At 44.4% G+C, this 25,895-nt stretch overlaps 1 protein-coding gene across 1 annotated transcript in view; it reads right to left on the bottom strand.

The window, feature by feature from the left end:
- The window catches only part of MORN1 (MORN repeat containing 1), a 3,597,386-nt gene that overhangs the window by 3,288,025 nt on the left and 283,466 nt on the right, over positions 1–25,895 (bottom strand). The window contains exon 3 of the mRNA XM_044063000.1: positions 25,185–25,283. Coding sequence (XP_043918935.1) covers positions 25,185–25,283 — 99 coding nt within the window. The remainder of the gene's footprint in view (positions 1–25,184; positions 25,284–25,895) is intronic.

Genomic DNA, 25,895 nt, shown 5'->3' with positions numbered 1-25,895 from the left:
AAGAAGCTGGTTGCCAGGTGGGCGAGAGGGTTTATGCAGTTCAATTTGATTTTGTTGGCTGGATCGCAGGCATCTGTTGGGAAGATGCATTTTAAAAGTTGAGATGAGGGAGGGACAGAGAGAAGGGCGAAATATAAGTTTATGTGCTTGGATAAGTTGTATGTAGATAAGATAATTGGGGAGTTCAAGCCATTTCAGTTGGTGTAGGGAGGTACAGTGATGAGTGCTGGTTCTGTGGCCAGTTGCAAATTTTGCAATCTTATAGTAACAGGAGGAGAGTTTGGATTTGAGGGAGGATTGCAGGTTGGATAGCAATGGGACGGAAGTTGGAGATATCGTTATTGCTGCCACCCTTGTGGAGTGGAATAATATAGGCCTTTTCCCAGATCTGGGGAACATGGCATTCAGAAATAGATCAATTTATTAGGATGCTGATAGGGTAGGCTATGGCTTCTGCAGCAGTCTTTAGGAAGAAGGAGGGAATTTCATCGGGTGCATTAAAACATGGTTTTAGTTTTTGAAGAAGTCTTTTTATAGTAGAGATGGGAATAGGGTTTGCGGTGAAATGAGGAGGTTGGGGGGTATTGGAGTTATGGGAGAAGGGGTTCTGAGGAGGTTGCTGGGGGGATGGTGATTTCATGGTAAAGGATGATGTTAATTTTGAGATGGAGTTAATAAAGAATGAGTTAAATTGGGTAGCTAGATCTGAGTCTAAGGCATTAGGGTCAGGGCAAGGGTTTTCGGCTTAGAAGGGAAGAGATGCCAACCCAGAATTTCTTAGGGTTATTGTTGCGTTTGGTTTGGAGAGTAGAGAACTAGGCTTTACTGTCACTGTTAATGAGTTTTTTAGCTTTGTTGCAAAGTGATTTGTATTCCTTAAGGGAAGTGGAAGTTTTAGTTTTATGATAGTGGTTCCAGGCTTTGTCGCGGTTTTGCATTGTAATTAGGGTGCTCCTAGTTAGCCAAGGGACGGATTTACTCTTATATGTTTAGTTCTTAAGGGAGCAAAGGCGTCAAGCAAGCTTAAGAAGGTTGTATTGAAGTAAGTAACTGCGTTATCCAGGGGTAAAGTCATTAATGGGTTCCAGTTGGCCCTTTTTAGGGTGTTGGAGAAAGCATCATGGTTGAAGTTTTTTATGAGGCGAGTGGAGATGTAGGAGTGGGATAAATATACAACCACGAAACAAATGGAACACAAACCGCTTAGTAATAATCCTTTCTTTATTCTAGTGCCTCGGTGAAAAACACCTTCTTGGAATAACACATTCACCATAAGAATTTCATTTATACTCATCACAAACACTAATTAACATACAATTAATTCATTAGAACACAATTATCTTAAAGTACACTTCTCTAATTTACTTCACTATTAAAACCTATAGGAACCAATGTATTAAAATTCAGAATATAAATACATTCTTTATATAAAAGTTTATTTTTCAAAACATCATCACTAATATAAAAACAATTAATTTTTTCTAAAACACTTCCTTTCAGTAGTGAAAAGTCACTGTTGTGCATCAACATAAAATGAGCAGCAATCACCTTTTCCTGTTTGCAGTTTTTTATATCCCTAATATGTTCCATAAATCTTATACGGGACATTTTTAGTTTCTCCCACAAAAAACATATTACATGGACATCTCAAAATGTATATTACTCCTTTAGAGTCACATGTATATCTATCGCTACATGTGAATGGAACATTATTCACCTTTTCAAACTTCTAACAATATGTGAACAAATCTGACATCTCCCAAATTTAAAAGTCCCCATCCGTAGTGACTTTTCACTACTGAAAGGAAGTGTTTTAGAAAAAATTAATTGTTTTTATATTAGTGATGATGTTTTGAAAAAGAAACTTTTATATAAAGAATGTGTTTATATTCTGAAATTTAATACATTGGTTCCTATAGGTTTTAATAGTGAACTAAATTGGAGGTGTACTTTAAGATAATTGCGCTCTAATTAATTAATTATGTGTTAATTAGTGTTTGTGATGAGTATAAATGAAATTCTTATGGTGAATGCGCTATTCCAAGAAGGTGCTTTTCACCGAGGTGCTAGAATAAAGAAAGGATTATTACTAAGCGGTTTGCGTTCCATTCGTTTCGTGGTTGTATATTTTTTCAAGGATTGTGTTGGTGTTGTTGGGCAATGTAGGAGTGGGATAGTTGAAGGAAGGAAGGAAGGCGAAGGGCAAAAGTGGGAAGATGGTCTGTGAGTGTATCTGGAAGTGTGCCACTCTTGGAGAAGTAGTGTGGATGGGAAACTGGTATCCAGTCTAAGATGCTACCTGATACGAGGTCTTTAGCGGATCTGGTTGGGGAGTTGATAAGCTGCATGACATTATACAGATTGATATTGATGGAGTTGGTTGGGGATTGTATATTACTCCAATTTATGTTAACATCCCTGAGGATTATGGTTTCATTTGAGATATTAGATGAGAGCCAGCAGAGAATGCCTTCTAAGACAGGGATGTTATCACCTGGAGGGATGTATAGGGTGGCTATGCAGATGGATTTATGTTTGTTTATTTGAAGAAGGTCTAAAAGTAATTCAGATTTCTCAAATATGGGGACAGGTTTAGAGTAGGGGGTGACTGAGAGCATTGAGGTAAAGAGGAGACTTACACCTCCCCCTTTCTTATTAATTCTGTCATGTCTGATAATACTATAGTTAGGTGGAGTAAGTTCTGAGTCTTTAATGTGTGGCTTGAGCCATGTTTCAGTGATGGAAAGAAAGTCAGGTTTGTTGTGATGGAGCCAGGCATGAAGTTGTGGGATTTTATTGCATATGCTTTGGGAATTGAGAGCAGTGAAGGGGAGGGGTCTTCTGGTTGAGTGGGGTAGAGGAGATGGGGGTGTGGAAGTGGTAGAAGGGCCAGGATTTGGATGTATGTCTCCAGAGGTAAGTATGGAGATAATGTGGTGTATGAGGTTGAAGAGGTGTTTAAGAAGCTTGGCATTGGGTTTGAAGTTAGAGGAGTGTGTTAAGATGGGAGTGGTATGTATTTGAATAATGGTTTTGGGGCAAGATAGGAGTTTGAAGTTGAACAGCAAGGAATTGTTGTGGGAGTAGAGGTTAGGGGATATGAAGAATGAGGAGTGAGCAAAATGCAAGGGTGAGGAGATGTTGGAGTGGGTTGGGGTGTGTGATTGGTATAAAGAGGTCTGGCGAGGTAGAGTGTGTAGGAAAGGTAGATTAGAATTAGTAGTAGAGCTGTACAGGTTAATGATTTAGTGCTCACGATGTTTATGTAGGGGAACGCTGCTGGAGTGTGTTTAAGCTGGGGGTATTAGTGTAGTTGTTTAACAACTATAGGTTTATGTGGAGTAGGAAGATTCTGCAGGAGTACAGAGTAGGTGAGGTAGGAGTGATTAATTAGTGAGTGTTAAGTGGAGGAGGGCGGGTGGACTTTGGGGGCAGGGTAGGGGAGCGGAGTGAGCCCACAGGGCGAACGGAGCGGGCAGACCCAAGGAAAGAAGGCAGCAGGACAGACATTGTGAAAAAACTATCAGTATTGTGAAAGTAAGTGCAGAAGGTGAAAGTCAGGCTGGCTAGAGGGGTGCTGGGGGACTGTATTGAGGAGGAGTGGGTGAAAGTCAGAGATAAGGAGGACTATTAACATGCAGGTAGAGGAAAAGAGAGTGAAGGACTGGTTGTATTGATATGGTGAGAGGGAAAGAGTGAGGAAAATAGGTTATAGGTGGGTAAAGACTGCCATCTAGTGGCCAAAACTCTGAAGTGGAGTTAGGAATCACTATAGAATGTAAAAAGGTATATGGAAATGATGAAACGGGATACGGTAGGTATGAGGGGTTTTGGCTGCAGGCTTCTCAGGCCGGGGTCCTATACTAGCACCTAGTAAGTGGTATAAACCTTACATACAAATCAAAGGAAGATTAAGTCCATAACATACTTTCTTTTAATTCCTTTCCTGACAATTCAGGGAGAAGGTAGGATTTCCTGTTTGGGAGAGTAGGTCAATCTGGAACTATGATTCAGTGACTGTTCTTGGTTATCCAGGAGGGCAGGGCCGATAGGCAAGACAGAGTAGATGAGGCAGAAAAAAGGAAGTATGGGATAGCAGGCCAGGAACGCACAGCAGCCATGAGCAGATCCAGGGGTTTAAAGATCTGATTGATCTGATTTAAAGATTTAAAAATATATGTATGTAAATACATGTTCCCTATATTACTACCACAGTGCTGCATGCTATGTGTGCGGAAACAGCACACATAGCAATACACACAGATATCTACACCTGACAGTGTGTGCAACATGGATGGGTATGTCACATGTGAACCCCTTGTTGGGAACACACTGCCCTTGTTGGTAAAGTATGGAATGGGAATATAGGGAAGTATGGCAGGTATAGTTGGGGAGGTGATCAGGGTTGGTAGATATAGAGGACAGCCTACAGGAGTGGTATGTGATGTGGTGGGTAAACTCCCTGGATGGTGTGTGTGTGCTCTGTGATGTGGGTGCCCCATGGGCCCCAATATGGACACAATAGGAACCAGCCTCCCACCCATTGCTACTCACAACAGCAGTCCACGTCCCGAAGGTGCCTGGCCTGGAGGCTGAGCAGGAGTAGCATGTGGGCCCTGTGAATGTGTACTGGGTACCTCAAGGTTATATAGCACATCCCACATGTGTCTGTGGAGCCCGTTATGGAACAGACCCTGGACCTGACCTCAGGGGACAGGAACATGTCTGTGTGTGCCCCCAGGGGGGGACAACATCCCCTGAGTTGCTTCCATCTGACAGTATTGCTGGACCAGTACATGAGGAGGCCCCAGGGTGGTTCACACATGATGTGGCCTGGTAACATGGGTAGATGAGTTTGGAAAGGTGGTTCTGCTGGCCAATACCACATATACATGCTATTGTGTCACTGTTATAGAACATATGTCAGTAGTAATGGTCTACACAATCCTGGAACATGTCCAACAGCATGCATAGATAACCCCAACAACACAGAACATCAGATGTGCAGCAAACACATAGCAAGCATGCCACAAGCATATTTGGAACCATTATGGCCCTGACAATGGCATGCAGATGAATAGTCTGTAACAGGCCAGCTATGATAGTGTCCACACAGGGAACATGGCTACAAACACATTGCACAAAGCATGATACAGTACAATATATGCCCCAATGGTAGGTATGCTGTAGCCATACCTATTGAGTTGTGTGTACAACTGGCTGTCACTGATATGGTGGGAGGTGACAGTGATATGTATTAAGAACTGTGGTAACCTTGCTCATGACTTGGTCACACCTGTGCCCATCTTTATGTCTTTCAGGCATGATGTCCCATGGAAAGCTACTAGCCTACACAACAGCTGAAAATGAAATTCTGATGAATGATCTCATACAGCACTCAGCAATCTTGTTTGGCCGGGCCGCCCATGATCAGAAGGAGAGGACTGCACTGTGGAACGACCGAGTCCACAGGGTCAATGATGTTGACTGCACAACCGCAGTTATGAGCAGGTCCGGCATCATTGTTCTGACCTGCTTCACAATGCCCATCAGTGTGCTGCTGCAGTCCAGGGGGATCACCTCGCCACAGGGGGGCCATGCCATCCATCACCCTGACATGTTTGCAGGAGCTCCTAGCCAGCCTCATGGCATCTGCCCTTCCACACAGCCAGCAACCGGCAGACACCTTTGTGGAGGTGGGTGCCACCCACACACCAGACGAGGAGCGTACAGGTAAGGCCACAGGGCACATCAATAGACCACTGTTGCATATAAATCCATATCGGTACAGGTAGATCATGCATATCTGACATGTCATAGATATATTTTGTTGCTGCATAGTAGTGATAAACAGATGTGCATATGTGGTAGTATTATGGACATGTACTGTTGATGCATTTTAATGCTGCACCCACCCTGTAGCAATGCCACAGTTGTGGCCACTGACTTTGCATCTCTCACCCTCTTATGTAGGTCCCTCCAGGATACCACCAAGGCAGCAGCCTGTAGCTGGTGAGTATGGTTTATGTAGATGCTTGCCAATACACCGGGCATGTAATGGTGATGGTATATTCCATGCACACATCTAATACACTTACCCAGAATGCATGCTGTACATTTGCACGTATTGTTGCTGTTAAATGCATGGCACCACAGGGGTGACCTTGATGGAGTAATGGAAGGGTATGTCAGACACCTGCATGATAACTAACATCTTGTCATTGTGGAATGTGTCCACAGGGAGTCACATAATGGTGGGAGACATGGTCTACAGTAGAGACATGTTTGGAACAACACCCATATACAGTGCAACACTAGCAACTTGTAGGACAATGGCAACTGCTGCAGAGTTACACTATGGCATAAGGCATTACTGTGGTCCACATTATCAGCTAGCACTAGGCAGTAACATGTGGTGTTCAGTGTATGGGACACTGCAAAGTGACACTCATGTGCAGGCCTTAGTTGTCATGCATCTGCAAAAAGGCTGAATGATGGCGGGGGTATCAGCATGACACACCAGTGCACTGTAGCAGGGATCCGAAGGATGCTAAGAATGGCTGTATCTGATATAGCCAGGTCAGGAATTGTGGCAGACGTAACCCTACCCCCACAGCAATAGTGATGGCAGTGTGTGAACACCAAGGGATGTGCACATGAGTAGACCTTGCAATCATGCAGATTAGGGGGACATGTGTAGGGCAGACTGAACATACACTGGCAAATGCAGATGGCCATGCTAGTATACCCCTGCCAGGAGTAGTGACTGCTGTAGTACACATAAGAGTACCATCATGATAAGGGTGTGCACACATATGCCCACATGGAGTGTATGCATCGTGGTCAGCATCTGCACACTTAACACATTCCGTAGACACTGGATGTGAAAGTACAGGACATATGTCACATATTGGGCTCATGTATTGTTAAGATATGCGGTGATGTGGTCTCATGGCAAATCAAGGATGGATGCTTCATATCAATAAGGTTGTGTGCACCCCCATAGCCATGGTATGCTCTGATGGTTGCCAGTGTAATAGTACTGGATTGGTCATACATGGTCCGCTGATGTTGAGAGCTGTAAATCAGACATCAGGCATTCACAAATGACATCTGTCCAGATATCGTCCCAGGTATGTGTTGCTGAAAAACATAGGGGCTGCGAGCATTAAAGCTGACATAACTGACACAGTAGTACACATTCAGCAATGGGTTGTACACCTGTGAGGTGTGGTGCACAGTACATGGCAGGGTGCAGAATAGGTGAACTGCAATACTGTGTACATGGGTGAAGTGATATCCAGGGAAAGGGGCATCACCTAGTGACATAGCACATGCATCGCACACGTGTATACTGTTGCTAGCATGGATTGACCATAGCTGTACTACATGCTGTTGTGTACCATATGTTATGCATGTTGACAGATGGGTAATAGGAGGACTGTGTGTACTATCATGGTGCAACCTCACCTGTATGTGTGTGTGTGCAACCTGGTGGGTAGTTAGTCTGTAGGGTCATTCTGGTGAAGTGGAGGGAGGTTAATGCATGTAGGATGCATATGTGCATGTATGTGTGTTTGTGTGGGTGGCTATGTATGATTGTGGGGTGTCCATACAGCAGTACCTCCCTTTGGGATCATGCAGTACATGGACATGGACTGCCACATTACATACCAGGAATACTTGTCATGTATGTAATCACAGGACAGCTGGTAGTATAATAAGGTCTGTAGCATGTAACAGGCATTGAGAGGGAAGGTAGACACCAGGTATACCCTTAATATTGCATTCAGCAGAGAGGTGACCTACAACCCACGTATGCAGCACTACAGATGCATTGGGGAAGTACTAGTCAACACCAGGGAGTGTATCCATATATTACAGTTGTCACATGATAGGCTGATTGAGCAGCATATCTAGCATGTACTGAGCAATACATACACATGACACATCAGTGCGTGATATAATGGAGTGAACATAGTAGCCCACACATATAGGGCCATGCTAATGATGTCCGGACATACACAGGGTGAACATTGAATTACAGCAGTGAGGCCATCTAAAACCACTACACACAGATCAGGCAGGTAATGTAGTAACAGGTCTTGTGTTGTGATCAATTGTCTAGGCATTTAGAGGACTGATATGTTAATGAGTGGTATCAATGTGTGTATGTTACCAAGTGTGATGCAGGATGGGGAACACATGGAAATATATGTGGGACTGTCTGTAAAGTCAAGGACAGGTAGGTATTACAGTGGTGTGTGTGTGCGTGTGTGTGTGTGTGTGTGTGTGTGTGTGTGTGTGTGTGTGTGTGTGTGTGTGTGTGTGTGTACTGTTAGGCAATGCTGTACAGGTTTTAAAGTGTGCTGTTTTCCCCCACAGGTGGCGAGGTGGGTCAGGGTCCCTCCTGCATGCAATCTGATGTTGGTGTCCATACAGACACCGAAGATGATGATAGTACTGTTGAGGCACAGGTGGGTTTGTCAGGGGCCAAAACAGTGCCATCATTTGACATCCCCCATTTCGCCACCCCAACCCCGCACACAGTTTCAGTGCTTATGCATATCCCATCACCAGTGGCCATAGCGGATGGACAGCTGGCATTTGATGGTAGTGCACAGGAAAGTGTGGTAGCCATGTCTACTGTGTCTGGTCGCTGCAGGCATAGCCGGATATCTGGCGGGGCACCACATAGGCAGATGTCCCAGGGTGATCATGGTAGGGCTGCTGGACATCATGCCCATGGCAGAGGAGACATAGCTGGTACCAGCAGGCGCATGTTTCAGGCTGTCATGGTGGTGCAGGCACGTATGGAACTTTACACCAGACAGGGCCTGAGACTGCAGAGGGCTGCTCTCACATCTGCAAGCGACAACTTCTGCAAACTGTCTGATGCCATCTGTGCTTATACGGAGCTCATGGATAGATGGTCTGGTGAGATGATGGCCCTCATCAACCATAGTATGTCTGCGCTTGAACATGTGGTGGGGGTGCGGTGAAGGCCGTGTAGATGTAGACCAGCAACACCAACAGCTGGGAGTCAACGTGGACGTGCTATGAAACTAAGGGGCTCTCGTATTGGCAGTACCAGCCCCAGCAGTGCAGGGGGGCACTGTCCACATCACAGCAGGCCACGAGCACGTGGTCCTGGCCAGTCCCAGGAGGGACCTGGTGCCAGTAGACATTTGTCATGGTCAGGTGAGAGTAGCACATTGAGGCCTGTACTTGACGTGCCATGGAACCCCTGGCAGGCACAGTCCACGTGTTCATGGCTGGAGGCAGTGAACTGAACACCCTGTTGGGTATGGTCTGCGGCTATCCATAAACACCTGTACAGGGCAGCCACATGGCAGAACTGTGTGCATGCATACCCACACACTATACAAACACACCTAGAGCAACCCCATACCTACACACACCACATCACCATGCCCAGTTCACCTCAGTACACCCCTCACCCCCACACATGGTGTCAAATGTATGGCCCATCCTCGGCCTCTGGCAAACCAACTACACACCCTGTGCATATGATGATACCTGTACCACATCCCTATCATACATACCATCAATGCAGGGACAGGCTAATATGGTTCTCATGCACACAGTGACTGTACTACAGTGTACCACAGTATTGCAGTGTAACATGTTATAAGGATTAAAGTGTAATGCATATATGTCCGGTAGTGTAGCCATCCAGCAATGATGCATTATAGCTGTTAGTAACATTGGTTGATTGTGGTCTATATAATGTTAGCCATTTGTGTTGTAGGTGTACATGTGTCAGCACGAGGATGGTCTGCAGTCATATTCCACAATGGGGTATGGCACTGTGTGGATGCTGTGACATATCTGGGGTACAGTTGAACACATGTCACAGGTTAGTATAACAGTTATTGCCTGTGCCACATGGACAGGTGACCCACTGGGGCATGTATAATCTGCAAACTGATGTAGACCCATCCACATACATGCACACTGTTACTTGGCAACACTGGGACTAGACCCCATACCTAGGTATGTAGTGATACTGAAGTGTGTGACTTCCATTGCACACACCACACAGCATTTAGGGTGAGGTGTGTCCCAGGTTACATGTTACATGCAGAACATCCCCAGACATGTACAGTATACTAATGGGGGATGTAATGGGTGTATATGGACAATACATAGTGTGACATACCTTCATATACACATTAATAGACACACAGGAAAACACACATCTGAGAGACCAGGGCCAATTGCTGCTAACTAACTTGACCGTCTGTCCAATGTGTTACAGGTAGGGTGCACACAGCACATCCATAACTGGCCTGGAATGTGATATCAGTTACGTGTATGGTTGATGGTGACAGTGGTAACCATAATGTGGTACATGGGACATATACCGTGTGTACCTTGGTGTAATGACAGTGTACACAGCACCGACATCCCCCAGTGGATACTGTACGCCCTGAAACCCATGATGACACTCTGATATATCCACCATCACACATTGGCCACAACTGCGATATAACCCATTGTAGATCCCAACAGTGGTACTACAGGGATATGCATCTAATGCAAATGCCACACGTTTAGCAGGCTGTTGCATTGTCATGCCTCACCAATGGGCAGCAACAACACTATCTGTACTACCATGTCTCAATGTGTATTGTAATAGGAGTATGTGGCCTCGGAATGCTGTACTCTACAGATAAACAGACATACATCCACTTGCCAGAACACAATGGGTATCCCATGCCTAGCAACCCATTTGTACAACACTGTTGTGATGGTACTGCAAGGCTCGTGTAGCCGGTATGGAGAGGAGCTTAACAGGGTACATGTAATGTCCCATACAGCAGCAGCCACAACTGGCTATGGAAATGGGTGTTGTGGTGGTTGTGAAGGCCCTCATGGAATTCCCATGTACAGATGTGCTAACACACAGATACTGCTATACTCAGTCATGCACACGTACACATGTATCAGTACTGGGTTGCATCTCTGCAGGTGGACATAGCTGTGTACCTAGCTATTGTCCAAGGAGAGATGGGTTGTGTAGGGATTGTGTGTACAGTGTTATCCTGCCATCTACCATCTGGCAGCAGACAAGCCATCGACAGACACTACTGTAGTGACCCTCAAGGTGGAAGTGACATGCATCAGCCATTCTGCCAGGTGCCTCCTACACATGGCCACTGAGGTGATCAAGTTGACATGCATGCAACATGCATTACAACACATGGTTAGTGTCTGTGATGGAGACTTGTACCCAAGCATGTTCAGTTGACTGTGGTAGTGTAGTGGAGGTACCCGTGGCATGTGGTGCATACAGGGTGCTATTTCCAATATGTGCCAGTTCTTACACAGCTGGGCAGACATGTCAGTGTCAATCAAGCTTAGGATGCCTGTACATATCCCAGTGAGATACCTGCCATCTGCACATCCGTACAGGGACTGACAGTCATCCGCTTGGCAAGTATATATGCCGTAGGATGAATGTGTTGACAGATAGACGTTTGACAACAATATGTATGCCATAACTACATGACAGAAGCCCTTGCTATTATGTGCTGTACAGACGGTAGTCTACAGTTACATTCCACGTCGGATCATTACCCAGTAGGGGTTATATACTGTGACACTGCTCACACACCAGGGATACAACAGGGAGGCCACAAAGTCCAGCTATGCCTGCAGGTGTGCCTGCTGTCAGTCTACTTTTGCATGGGTAGGCACTGTCAACAGTAGTACCACCATCATACACTACATGCCAGTGTGACAGCATGTACCCTGGGCTACTACCCCTGTATGTAACAAAGTCACATGGATAACAGTGCTGTACAAGCCTCACATACGTCTGTGTCCCAGACATGACACTCACACCCCTTGCTACCATAATGACAGCACATAGGCGTATGTATTGTACATGGCATTACCAATACTTATTATAGATGTCATTACCCTGCTATGTTATCAGAGTGGGTGGTGTGAACTGGTTACCAGGGCTAAGCCATGCTTAACAGGTATCAACATTGCTCCAATATAACAGCTAAGCTGATTTGCGCACTAGTAGTGAAGTCTACACTGTGTAACCACCCATACGTTTACCCATAGCTTAGCACCACATAGTTTCGCACAAAACCACGCAAACACACTTAAAGCTGCTCAAAACTGCCTTAACTACTCTGTATCTGACAGCCCTTGTTCTGCCCAGCAACAAAATGAACAGCCCTTGCAGGTCTTGAACCCAGGACCCTGTACACTAAAGTCACAACATGTAACCACTATGCCATAACCACTGTGAAGACAGCTGTTGTTTTTTCAATATATCTGTCAATACACATATTGATTAGTATTGAACAATTGCCTTTACTACCACAATTGTGTAGTACTTGTTATTAATATGACTGTTGCATCACAAATGCTGTTTTAACATAATGTACACATAGCAGATACATACGGTGAGATGCATCTTGGAGAGTATACACATATGTGAGATTTACACATGACAGGAATATGGATATTTACATATAATACGTTGAAATATGTCTACATGTACATAGACATGTATATTCATGCATATGTCTGTATACACATCTGTATAGTGCACCATATATATGGGCATGTGTACATCTCTTTGTATGTACATATATGTGTGTGTGTGTGTGTATACATATATATATATATATATATATATATATATATATATATATATATATATATATATATATATAGCTATATATGTATGCACATCCTAAGCGTACAGATATGCCTATGTAGATATATACGTAGATATCTATAACTATGTGTGCATACATATCTAATCTGATATACCTATTACTGTCAATATATATGTAGATATCCATAAGTATAAGTGCATATGTATCTCTATCTGTATATGTGTAGACATATATTGCTGTGTATATGCATATATCTGAGTGTTTATATGCATATATATGTATATATACATATCCATCTATGTATGTCGATATGTATATGTGTATATATCTGTATAGATATATGGATAATTATATATACATATATGCCCACCATATGTCATGAACATGGAGTGGAGCCTTACCTCAGCCCCAACAGTCCCAACCTCGTAGTGCAAGGGGATGTCAGGTATGTAGTGCAGGTATATATGTAGACTATTGCTACTGTGGTAGGGATTGTCTTCACAGACGTGTGTGGGAGGTCACATCTACTTTTAACATGTGCGCCATTGGCTACTGACAGACATCCTAAGGACATCATAGTACAATACCACTGCTAGCACAGTAATGATCCTGTGGAATACAGCAGAGATATGGCCAATAAATGTCGACAGTCTGACACACTCTGGTCAGTCCAGAGGTATACACAGAACCCCCTTAGTGCAAGACATGTAGACCAAGCCTGACAATGTGGATGTTAACAGCCATGTAGATGGGTATAACACAAATACTGGTATAGGTTTTCCCCCATAGGTTATGCATTCACACACGCCTGTCTGTCCTGCCACATAATAACCGCTGGTATAGAGGTGCCATGGGCACATATTACCCACTAGTTAGTGACATACATCTGTACAGCATCCCACTGCTTTGTCTAACATACATGACTGTTATGGTGGCCTGGCAGCAGTAAATCTGGCAAGTATCTGGACATAACATCACACTGGGTAAGTACATTAAGCTGCTAGGCATGTAGCAAAGCACTGTGCATGCTACAGGCAGACTGCCACAACACTGGCCTACATTTCTTATGGGGGAATACAGATGTACCTGCATATATAGCAGGCTCTACAGGCATGTCACAGCACAGAGTAACAGACACCTGTGTGAAAGTGCATAACCACAACTAATGTGAACACAGCCACAGCCACATATGGTAGCTAGCGTAATATTACATTATATGGACTATTTGATCAACACTATCCTCATATATGCCACTCACACACTAACCCTACATATACTGGGCCACTACACAGTGTGGCCCGATGCCTGTCTGTGGTATGGGGCATGTGTGTGTTGGGCCCTACAAGCATGTAAGCCGATAGGGTAACATACAGTGGAGCAGCATGTAACATTAGATATAACAGGACCATGAACAATGACATCTACCACAGTCTGTACACAGGCCAAGGTACATATTCACAATACACACACTGTTGACAATCACCATAAGTACACAGACCTCAGTACTGTACACACAACCACAGTATGCCCAGGTTATGTCCTCAAAGAGAACCCCTACTATACATAACATGTGTTGCAGTCTGATATCCCACTGGCTTATCAGGTATGATGTCAATAAATGATGGTGTACAGGACATATGCACCTCTTACTGCATGACATATGTACACAGGTTGACAGAGTTGCGGCTGGTGGCACAAACACAGGGCCAATATTGACATGTTGCTGTGATAACCGCATACATTTACTGTTGCAACAGGGTTTGCTGCAACATACGTCCTATGAGGGATATGAGGTCAGTAACTCTTATGTCTGTCACCATGTACTGTCTGCAATACTCACACTATGATTCTGCAGTTCACAGATAAGTGCTCTGTGGTTAACACAAGAAACAAAAGGCACCACACATTGCCCAGTCTGCAGATGACCCTACAGATGGGGGTTTCCTCAGAAACATAGCACTGTCCTGACAGGTATTAAAACATGTAGAACAGTCATATCCACACACACCCTGTTAAACCAACATTACTCCAAATGCAGAATAGCAACACTTACATTCTGTAGTCATGTCAGGCACATCCCCCTCATGTGTGTTGGCCTGTTTCCACAATGTAAGTTGTTAGAGATAAATCCCTACTCTATCTGTGATGCTGTTTGCCAAACAACAGATCTAGGTCCTGCTCACAGTGAATGAAAAGGCCCCACACCAACATGATGTTCCTAGATATTGGAGTGTGTTTCCATGCAATTGGCTATGGGAATGTTACCACAGGTGTTCCACATACAATCAGCTAGAGAAGGGCTGCAATTTGTGCAGAGGCCATCATTTGATCATGAGCATCACTTACAAAACACATGCTGCTGCCTAAGCAAAGCAGGTGTAAGTCTCCACATCCACCAGAGAGGGAGTGAGAGAGGCAGACAGAGGCAAAGATAAGTCAGGGAGGGATGGGAGAGTAAAACTTAAGCATGTTTCTGTCAAAAACCTACCAGTACAGGGTATCAAACCCCTGACTGAATATGTATTTCTATAACATGTCTATGCAGTTATTGGATGCGCCACATAGGTTACATGTTGAGGAGCCCTCCAAATGTATATGTGATGGTGAGTGACATCTGTAACAGTGATATGGTAGCTATACGGTAGGTGTAGTACACATGCCTGTCCGCATAAACAGGTGTCAGCGTCAACACAGCCACACTCTCTCAGGAACCCACACACATTGACACACTTGGCAGGGTCAGGAATACAACTCCTCACTAGTTAGTTTGCCACAATACAGTACTATGCAGGTATCACATGCACCACAGGGGTTATCCAGAGGTTATATGGGCAAATGGTATGTGGAGGTGTCTGACATCAGACAGCATACATCAGTATGCCAATGGGGGTTGTAGTGAGTGTGAATGTGGTCATAAGCATCATACACCACACACACAGACACAGAGTGCCAGTACTGACATGCATGGGTGCATTGCTTCATGGGGTGTGTAGTGGTTGACTGTGCCAGACAGCTATACAAGGCTAAGTGATTGGTATACCTTGGCATCAGGCCAAATGACAATGGTCTGCAGTGTGGCTCAGGGGTGTAGTGTCTGGATTGGCCCACACAGGTGGGTATTGTATTCACCATCCAGTCACCTGGGTAACTATTGTGTGTGGCCATTGCTGTGCATTGCTTGCCATGTATGTGTTCTTTAGTCCATGACATGGATGGTGTCTGGGATGTGCACACATTCTACATGCATGTACAGTGACATGTGGTACTGTACCTGGGGTATCTGGCCCATGTTGTGTACACAGATTGTTATCATCAGATGTGCCAGTCCTGGCCTCATGTGGTAGGAACTGGTAATGGACAGCAGGTTGACCCTGCACCTACATTGATAGCAAGATACAGGTATTCCCTAGTGTCAGTGGCATCTGTCCATACAGGGCATGTGTTTAAGGCATGGGTATGTGCTTTGTGGGTCACATTTGATGGCACCACAGGTGTTGCAGGTGTCCAGTGGGGAACATAGTGAAAGTGCACCGTCTGCATGTACGTGCCTATTGGACTGATGGATAGGGTGCCGTAGTCCACTGCAATCACATCATGGTTACTATCTGTGGGCAATATGCAGAGTACTACCAACATAGCGTTTGTTGCCTAGGCAAGTGTGTTTGTGTATGAGACATGGGTTGAGAGTGTTCTCTGGGTAATACAAGGGTTGCTAACTTTGTTCACCAGGCTTTGATGTCACATGTAGGGGTATGGATTTGCACCCCAGCCTCTCGGCTATTTCACATCTGTTATCACTGTAAGGTGGACATTGTGAAATATACTAGGGCCACCGTATAAGAAATTTGCAAACCACGCCCCACAATGAGTCCAGTTGTTCCACACTCACAGCCACCTCCACACAGGATACGAATGACAAGCACAGACAGAGACACAGACACACACACACACACACACACACACACACACACACACACACACACACACACACACAGACACACACAGACACACACACACACACACACACACACACACACACACACACACACACACACCTGCCATGTCTGGGATTAGAACTCCTATCTAACTAGTTTATTACACTACAGCACTAGGCAGTTATAGGACTTGCCACAGAGATTACTGGAGTATTCCTTCCCCAAAGATGTATTTCACAGTGAATGACATCAGCAGGCTTGCCAAAGTAGGGCATTTGGATTGTAGTGATTGTGACTAGCCTAAAAAGCATTGCTCCCTAGACCGACATAGAAACACACACACAAACAACCACACTAGCCATGTGTGGGAATAGAACACCTACCAGAGCACAATATCACACTACAGCATTACGCTGTTATAGGACGTGCCACAGAGATTACTGGGCTACACCTTTCCCAAAGGTGTATTCACAGTGAATTACATCAGCAAACTTGCCAAAGTAGGGCATTTGATCTGTAGTAAGTGTGACTAGCCTAAAAAGCTTTGCTCCCTACACAAACAAAGAAACACACAAACAAACATCCACACGTGCCATGTGTGGGACTAGAACCCCTACCAGAGTTCCATATCTCACTACAGCATTACGCTGTTATAGGACATGCCATGGAGATTAACGGGCTACACCTTTCCCAAAGGTGTATTTCACAGTGAATAACATAAGCAGCCATGCCAATATAGGGCATTTGAATTGTAGTGCATGTGTCTAGCCTAAAAAGCATTGCTCCCTACACAGGCAGAGATACATACTTGCCATGTCTGGAATTAGAACGTCTACCTAACTAGTTTATCACACTAAAGAGTACGCAGTTATAGGACACGCCATGGACATTACTGGGCTACTCCATTCCCAAAGGTGTATTTCAATGTGGATGACCTTAGCAGGCTTGTCATAGTAGGGCTATGGGGAGGGCAGTGTGTGTGCATGGGCCATAACCCATTCATCTAGAGGTTGACACACCACATCCGGGCACACGCAGGGTTATATTCTGCAGGTAAGTGCATACAGCTGCTAGATGACTACTGCCTTGTACAGTCATGTTGTACAGCTAGCACTTGCACCACATAGTCTGTAATGCTGACAGATACCGGTGGCTAATGTCTACAGTGAGTGACATTTACACCTCATGTGGTTGTAGCCATTTGGCTGTGTGCTGGGTGGGACAGGCCTCTTGATGGATGACTCTTTGTCACAGTCACTGTCTTCCACACATCTATGTATGTCTACTTTTGGCTTATTATAGTGTGTTGTCCTTGGATATATGTCTGTATTCCTATCCACTGTGTGTGCAAAGCATGACTGGTGCACACTGAGGAGTGTATGCACTAACATCTGCAACTGTCAGATATGTATGGTCCACGGTTGTTTGCAGACATGGGCTTCATTTGTTTAAGTGTGTGAGCATGCCCAGTATGCCCTTCTGTATTGAATGTGTGGATCCATTCCAGGTAGTTTGCACTCCAGTGCAAACCTTTGTGTTGTACACCTACAGGTAACAAACTGTTTCTGCAGGCTATCCGTAGATCATATGGCAATATGGGGACAAACTGTGCAGGGGATAGTGTGTACTGTAGGTGATTGTGTCTGCGCTGCTTCTGCTACATGGTACTGCTGTTAGCAGAGATATTCAGACATGTGTACTATTATACACTGTGATGTTGTATGTCCTCATGTACTGTTAGGTGGACATTTTTGCTCACATTGATGTCCTAGGGGACAAGGGTGACTGCAGCTGTGTCCAGTATTGTGGGCAGATGCCTACATATGCCATTCTGGAGGGACAGCTGCAGACAATTGCTGCTGGGTCTGTGCATCCAGTTCAGCACCTTGGTACAGTGCTGGCAGAGGATCACATACTTGTACATCCATCAACATGACACTATGGCCTTATCTTGCTATGGCAATACCTCACAGTTGTGCAGAGTCACACATGTTACCCAGAGGCAGAGGCCATGAGTCAGGACATTACCCCCATTGTGGTGTATGGGCAGTTATGTAGCCACCCATTTATGTGTTTGCAGCCAAGGATAGTGTGCACACACAGCTGTGTGTTGGACCTTGCACATTCCATGCTGCCCATGTTCCCACCCCCTCTATTATTCTACATTATGCATACATCCTCTGATACTTTCCCTAAGGTTATCATCTCATCACAGCTGTGCTTTGGTGTTGGTCCCACAGTTCATGCAGTGGGACATGGTGCACATGTTACTGTGGTTTGTCCATATGGCCTTGCATATGGCTTATGTGGAGTGTATTATGTTATTTGGGTGTCCATGACATAACATGCATTGGTAGTATGTATGATACACAGGCCTTTGACAGAGGCCTGTAGGCCATTTGGTGTTGATGCGGGCCAGCTGTGGCAGGCCATTGCATTCTGTCAGTCCTACAGTCTCAGACCACCATACAGTATATTCCCCTGGGGTGACAGGGTAGTTGTGCTAGGTGTTCATGCCAATACTTTCTATCAGTCTTGATCAGCTGGCAGGGTGCTACCTATGGCTAGGGACACACCTGCACTGCATGCTGCATTCTTTCGCTACTGCCATATACAGGTGGGGCCATATTGTACCCATTCTCCACAGCAGGGATACAACCAGAGAGTTACCTGTGGGTGGTGTTTGGGTGTGCTGGGTGCATGTGTGCTATGGACACTACTTGCATCTGATGCACAGATATGCATGGGGCATTCCAGTTATGCTGGCATGTGCAGGTGCATCAGCTGTTTCCCAATACATCAGTCCTACCACCTTTGTGATCTGCAAGTGTTCGGGCAGATGACACCGGTATCCCCTACTACAGGCCCAGATGTGATGCACACCTTTGTGTATAATTCCAAGGGTGTGCCCATTTCACAGTTACACATTATAGGCTGTATGCCTGGGGTAATTTCCCCTGTGTACTGCTTGTATATCTATCTCAACAGCCATGCCATGTCAATCTTTCAGATGGTGGCACATATTACCACCATATATTTACAATGGCTTACTGCTAGCATGTGTTATACTTGTGGGAATTGTCTTTGGCACTGCAGTTGCGAGGACATGGCCCTGTTATCAGCAGTAGTGGGCAATGGCCACCAGGTCATACCTCAACATGCATACATACTGACCACTCTCACACAATATGAAACACACACCAACCTAACACACACCTGTATATTGTGCAAATGCTACAATCTATCCTGCTACCTTGGCCACCTCTGGGCATCTGTGCTCCACTGGTATTATACCTACACATACATGTTATTACATTTCTACATAGGATTGGGGGGGCATACCTGATTGTTACTACATGTCTACATAGGATGGGGGCTACACCTAACTGTTTCTACATTGCTACACAGGATTGGAGGGCACACCTGCCTGTTACTACATGTCTACATAGGATGGGGGGGGCACACCTGACTGTTACTACTGTCTACATAGGATATGGGGGGGGCACACCTGAATGGTTCTACATTGCTACACAGGATTGGGGGGGCACACCTGACATTTGTACACATTTGCTATGACTGTACTGGTATGTCAGGTACTCCATTTCATTATGTTTTCTAACCTATCATGCTGACTAGAGGCATGTCAGTGTACTACAGGTCTTATGTTTCATTGACCTACATATTAGTTTCTGACTTCCTACCCTTCAGAACTAACATCTCACTGCCTGACCTGATGTAGTCTGTCTGTGTAGGCCTGGAGGGAGGTTACCCATAGGCATCATTCAGTGGCCTTAGCACAGCCTTTGTTTGTGTTTGTCTACATCTGTCCTGCTGGCTGTGACTGCTGTTGGGTATGTGAACCTCCATGACTGGCATGTGTGTGTGTCATATGGACACACATGTGGCCCAGCACATTTCCTGCAGTGGGTTTTGTTACCATGTGTAGTACTGGCTACTATGGTGACACCCATATTTGTTACAGATCTCATACTGCCACTATAGGTGTCTACTATCTGCTGGCATCACATCAGCCGCCTGATTTCCTTGCATGTTCACATCCATAACATAGATACAGGTAACAATACATACTTCTACATTTGGCAATTTGTAAGTTGAGTGACTTACCTTGTGGGTATGCCAGTATTGAGGATGGTGCTGAAGGGCTGCCTATGTTGGATGCACATAGTACACTCCCTACACATGGATGAACACAGGTAGTGTCATGTTTGGCATCCCTTTTACTGTATGTGCGAGTCAGAGAGAGGTGTCATTCCCTGGGTCCCTCCTGTGTCAATGTATGTGCTATGCATTGCCTCTTTGCCAAGGCCAGGGCATATTGGGCATGCCTACTTCTACCTACTGGGGCAGGCTCAGGTTGTTCCTCCTCTGAGTCACTCTGTGCCTGTGCAGGCCTTGGCAATGGTGGGGGGCTGTGTGGCCCTGCCCCATGCTGTTTCTGCTGCAGCTGTTTCCACAGGATCATATTGTGTAGCATGGCACATACAATGACAATTTGGGTACATGTAGCTGGTGAGTACTGCAAGGCTCCACCAGATGTGTCCAGGCACCGGAACAGTGACTTGAGCATCCCAAACACATGCTCTGTTATAATTCTGGTCTGTGCATGTGCCTCATTATGGAGCTCTTGTTCAGGTGTGTTTGCATTTCTGATGGGTGGCATTGGCCACGGCTCCAGTGCGTAACCAACATCCCCCACTAGGTGAAAAGGATGTCCCCATTGGCAAATCTCTGGTACAGCTGTGTCAGATGCCAGATGTGGGAATCATGATAGCTTCCAGGGCAGCCAGCGCACACATTCATTATTATGCCCTGGGCATCGCACATGGCCTGGCAGTTGATGGGGGGGGGCCTTGCGGTTGATGTATACCCTACCCCGCTCACCGTGTGGTGCTTTGATGCATATGTGCGTGCAGTCTATAACACCACCTACCTCAAGGTATTCTGCTATTTGGTGGAACAGATGCATATTGCTGGCCAATGCCTCACGGGTGTTGGGGAAATATACGTGCTCACCAGCATGTGGTGACATGGCATCCAGGAACTGTTGGAGTACCCTGGATGCTGATGCCTGTGAGATCCCCATCATATCCCCAGTTGGCCTTTGGAAGGTACCTGTAGTTAGTATTCTTAGGCCTACACATACCTTTGTATCCACTGGGATGGGTTCCCCCTGTTAGTTCTGTGCGTTAAGCGTGGCCGGCACAGCTCAACAATTTGCTATAGGAGGTCCCTGTCCACCCTATTGTGTTCCACTATCTCTAGCTCATGTAGCTCCTGGTAGGTTACCCTGGGTCTGTACACTCTTCTCTGTCTCCTCACTGTGGGTTGGTAGACAGGATTCACATCCTCAACACCCTCAGCCTCTTCCACATGTTGTATGATAGCTATTGCAGCCCCTATCATTTTTTTTGTTGTTTTGTTTGTTAAAAGTTCCCCACTTGTATACACCAGTGGTGTAGAGTATGTGGGAAAAAACAGAGGGAAAGGTGTTTGCATAGTTTATAGTAGTGTTCTGGGCTGGGCTGGTCTGCTGCCTATGTAATTGTCTGATTCTGATACATTTCACCTGTCAGCTATGCTAGTTCTCCTAGATTACCTTCCTACTGCTGTTTTCCCTTCCTATTGCCTTCCTGTTTAAGCCCAGGGGTGCGCCGCACAAACACAGTGCTCAAATGTGCACAGAGCTGCTATTTCCTGGTTTACTTTTTTTTTCCTTTAAAACCCGGTGCGCGGCATGCACACCCGCTTAAGCAATTTAAAGAGTACTAGGCAGCCTCAGATATACTCCCTTGCTTAGCTCTGCCAAGCTAAGGGCAAACCCGAGCCACAGGGCTCCAATCAGCTTAAAGTATGCCTCACACACACCCCTATGATATCAGCTAACTCCTAGGCTTGCACCAAGCTATTCCTGCTCTTACACTGTTGGGTGCAGACTAGCATGCAGAGGAAATCTGGGATTCAGTATCATTCCCCTTATTTACACAGGATTGCCTGCTGATGCATAGTTACATGTCCCACACTGAGCCTGCCCCCTTAGCAACCACTATTCACTGGCCATGTTGTCCTCTGCCTGCCATTGAATAATGGCAAAATAGTGATTTTGGTTAGAATGCTTATTTTATGTTTTTTTTCTTATTTTCTGCCCGATCCCGTTTGAGCGCCGCTGCCCTACGCTTAAACAGCAGAAGTTGGCTAAAAAAAAATAAAAATTGATTTTTTTTTTATTTTTGCAAGCCTTATAGTTGGCCATTGGCATATTTTCTACATGATAGCCACCCTTTATTTGGAGCTGTCATGGCTCCATTTTGTAGTTTGCAGAAATGTACTCCATTACTGGCGGAGTACATTTCTGCAGATTACACTAGTCCTGCACAGCTGGTTTCCAGCTTCCTGGATCGTAAATTTACATCATCTGCATAGAATTCTCCTGCAAATGGGGTAATTTGCATATAGGGGCTGAGTCCGTGCAGGACTAGTGCAGAAGCGCTCGTGCACATCCCTACAGGTTATTCCTGGATCGCACGGCAGACATATTGCCTGCTAGAGCTCCTGCACTAGTCCTGCAAGCCGTGCAGGGCTTGCAGAATCCGGGGGAAAGTTTTGGAATGGCCCAGCCAGAGCCCAGACCTAAATCCAATAGAATATCGGTGGGGTGACCTGAAGAGGGCTGTGCAAAAGAGATTCCTTCATATTCTTTTGCAAGGAAAAGTGGACAACTATTGCCAAGTCAAGATGTGCCATGCTGATAGACTCCTACCCAAGAAGGTTGAATGTTTTAATTAAATCAAAAGGTGCTTCAACAAAGTATTAGCTTAAGGCCATGCACAGTTATGCAACCAGCTTATTTCATGTTTTTTACTTTTTATATTTTTTCCCCTAACAGATTTGTTTGTTTTTCAATTGAATTGTACAGGTTATAGTCACATTAAAGGTGGGAAAAGTTCTAAAAGGATTTATTCTGGTCTCGTTTTTTATATCACAAAAAACTGTCATTTTAACAGGGGTGTGTACACTTTTTATATCCACTGTACATATAATATTAAAATGTAAGAAGGATAAATTCTGAAACTTTCTTTAAACCTGATGAATGATTTCCAGAAATATTTCTTGTCCGCTGTGGCGACCCCTGACCGGGAAAAGCCAAAAGAAGAACAACATTGAAAGCATTATGAACATTTTATTCCTTGAGTTTAATACTTTATTATTTATTCACTGTATAATGGCTTCTCAGTGGTAATCACTTTTCACAGTGTGTTACCTAATTTCAAACTATCTTTTGACTTCAAGTTCCATTCTGGCTAAGCCATACAGTGAAATGGGTCTTTGAGAATCTGTACAGTAATCTGAGCCTGCAATTTGCTAATCCATTTATGTCAGATTAACTATCAGTATGGAAATCATACTTTGGTTGTTTTGCTACACTGACTAATTTTAGCCTTATTTATTTTGATTTACTTTTTGTCAATTAATCTTGTTAAAACCCAGTGGGCGGTCATAACAGTTTTATAGGGAGCTATGCCCTGGTTAAATGGCTGTCTCAGAATACATGCAGAAGTTGTAGGAATGAATATATTTATTTACATATTTAAATGTATCTATTCATTTAAAAGTTGTTTGTTGCTGTGGTAATGCACTGATCACAAGGGATTAATTTCAGACACATAAATTGGTCAATTTGGAATCAAATGAAGCCCAAAGGATCAAGCTCATTTACAGCATAGTATGCTGTATTGCACCCATTAGCAGGTGCTTCAAGCTGATACACCAACATCCTGAACAATACATTAATATGGTTTTGCTGTAATATATATTAGTCCATGACTGTTTAATAAATCACATTGCCATTTAAATAAATGGCCAGATATGTGCTGTCTTAATGCTTTAACTCAAAGGGCTGGATATTTCAAAAATGCTCATGGGGGTATTTTTTGCACACAATTGGAATGCATGAATACAGATGAGCTACATTTGGTGTCAAGTGTGAATGCAAGAGTAGGCAAGTAATACAGTATTGTAAAGGAAAGCACCAAAATGTTACCTAGCCTTTACATATACTATGTTCCTTTATATCATATCAGTAAGCATTTGAAATGTGGGGACCAGCATACGCAAGTCATGTAATATGGAAATGTAATGGCTTAAAAATAGACTTACATATAACAAGTCCAAGATGGCCATTTATTAGTATACTCCCTTTTCTCTGAGATATAGGGATCTCAATGTTGGTATATGTAAGTATGGGGTGTGAAGGCTTGCCCCCTCTCACATCGGGGGATGCCGGGACTCCCTGGGAAAAAAAGTTTAAAAGAGAAGTGCAATGTTTGAGATTCAATTTTCTACTGGATTTTCACTCTTTTTTCCTCAGTGCTGGCATTCACTGTTACACGTGCAGACATTTCAATAGGAAACTCATCATATCTTCTCCAGGGCAAATGGTATAGTGGGTACAGTAAACTTATGTAAGTCCAAAGTTTCAAAACTAGGCTTCAGAATATAATAAACCACAAATTAACAATTACTGTTTTTCTTTCTTTTTTGAAGTACCAAATATTTCTCTTACCAGATGCTGCCCAGTATCGAAAACCATTTCCTTCAATCTCCCCATTGGAGAACTCACCCTCATAGTAACTTCCATCTTTCATTAGCAATTTTCCATGACCTAGTATGAAGTAAATGGAAACAGTAAAAGTCTACTAAAATATATATTTCTGGAATGTTCTCTATATTCTCTTTTCTGGTAATGCCAAAATCTTAACAGCTACAAAGTAAAATATGTAGAAAAGAGTATTTTAGATTCAATAAGTTGCTGTTGCTTCAGAAGTAGAAACCAATAATACTGTCTCAACAAAGTAAAGTTCATTCTCTCTCCCATTTTCCAGAGCTAGCATTGCCCTGTTCAGGCTCACAAGCAAGCCACAGAGTGAACTCAAAAAGGAGTAAGGGAACAACAGAAGCTAGTAAAATACAAAGTATACACAGGAAAGTCATGCAGTCTTCACACAGAGAATACCCTCATTTGGGAAGTAAACCAGAGAAATAAAAGTTATGTATGATAGATCTGTGTCATCTTCTTTTTGTCTGTTCAACATGTAAGTTGTCGGATCCAAATGATCTGACCTTGGCGCCCTACTGAATTCCCTCAGATTGAGCTTGCTAACTGGCCCTAAGCAACCATTATGTGTAAATATAGACATGTGTGTGTGTGTGTGTGTGTGTGTGTGTGTGTGTGTGTGTGTGTGTGTGTGTCTGTGTGCACGCGCCAAGAAAATAA

The sequence above is a fragment of the Protopterus annectens genome, chromosome 2.part1 (genome assembly GCF_019279795.1).
Source record: "Protopterus annectens isolate FY-2018-M chromosome 2.part1, PAN1.0, whole genome shotgun sequence".
Classification (NCBI taxonomy): Eukaryota; Metazoa; Chordata; order Ceratodontiformes; family Protopteridae; genus Protopterus; species Protopterus annectens.
The sequence above is the reverse complement of the archived record's forward strand: the minus strand, read 5'-3'. Positions and strand labels throughout refer to the sequence as shown.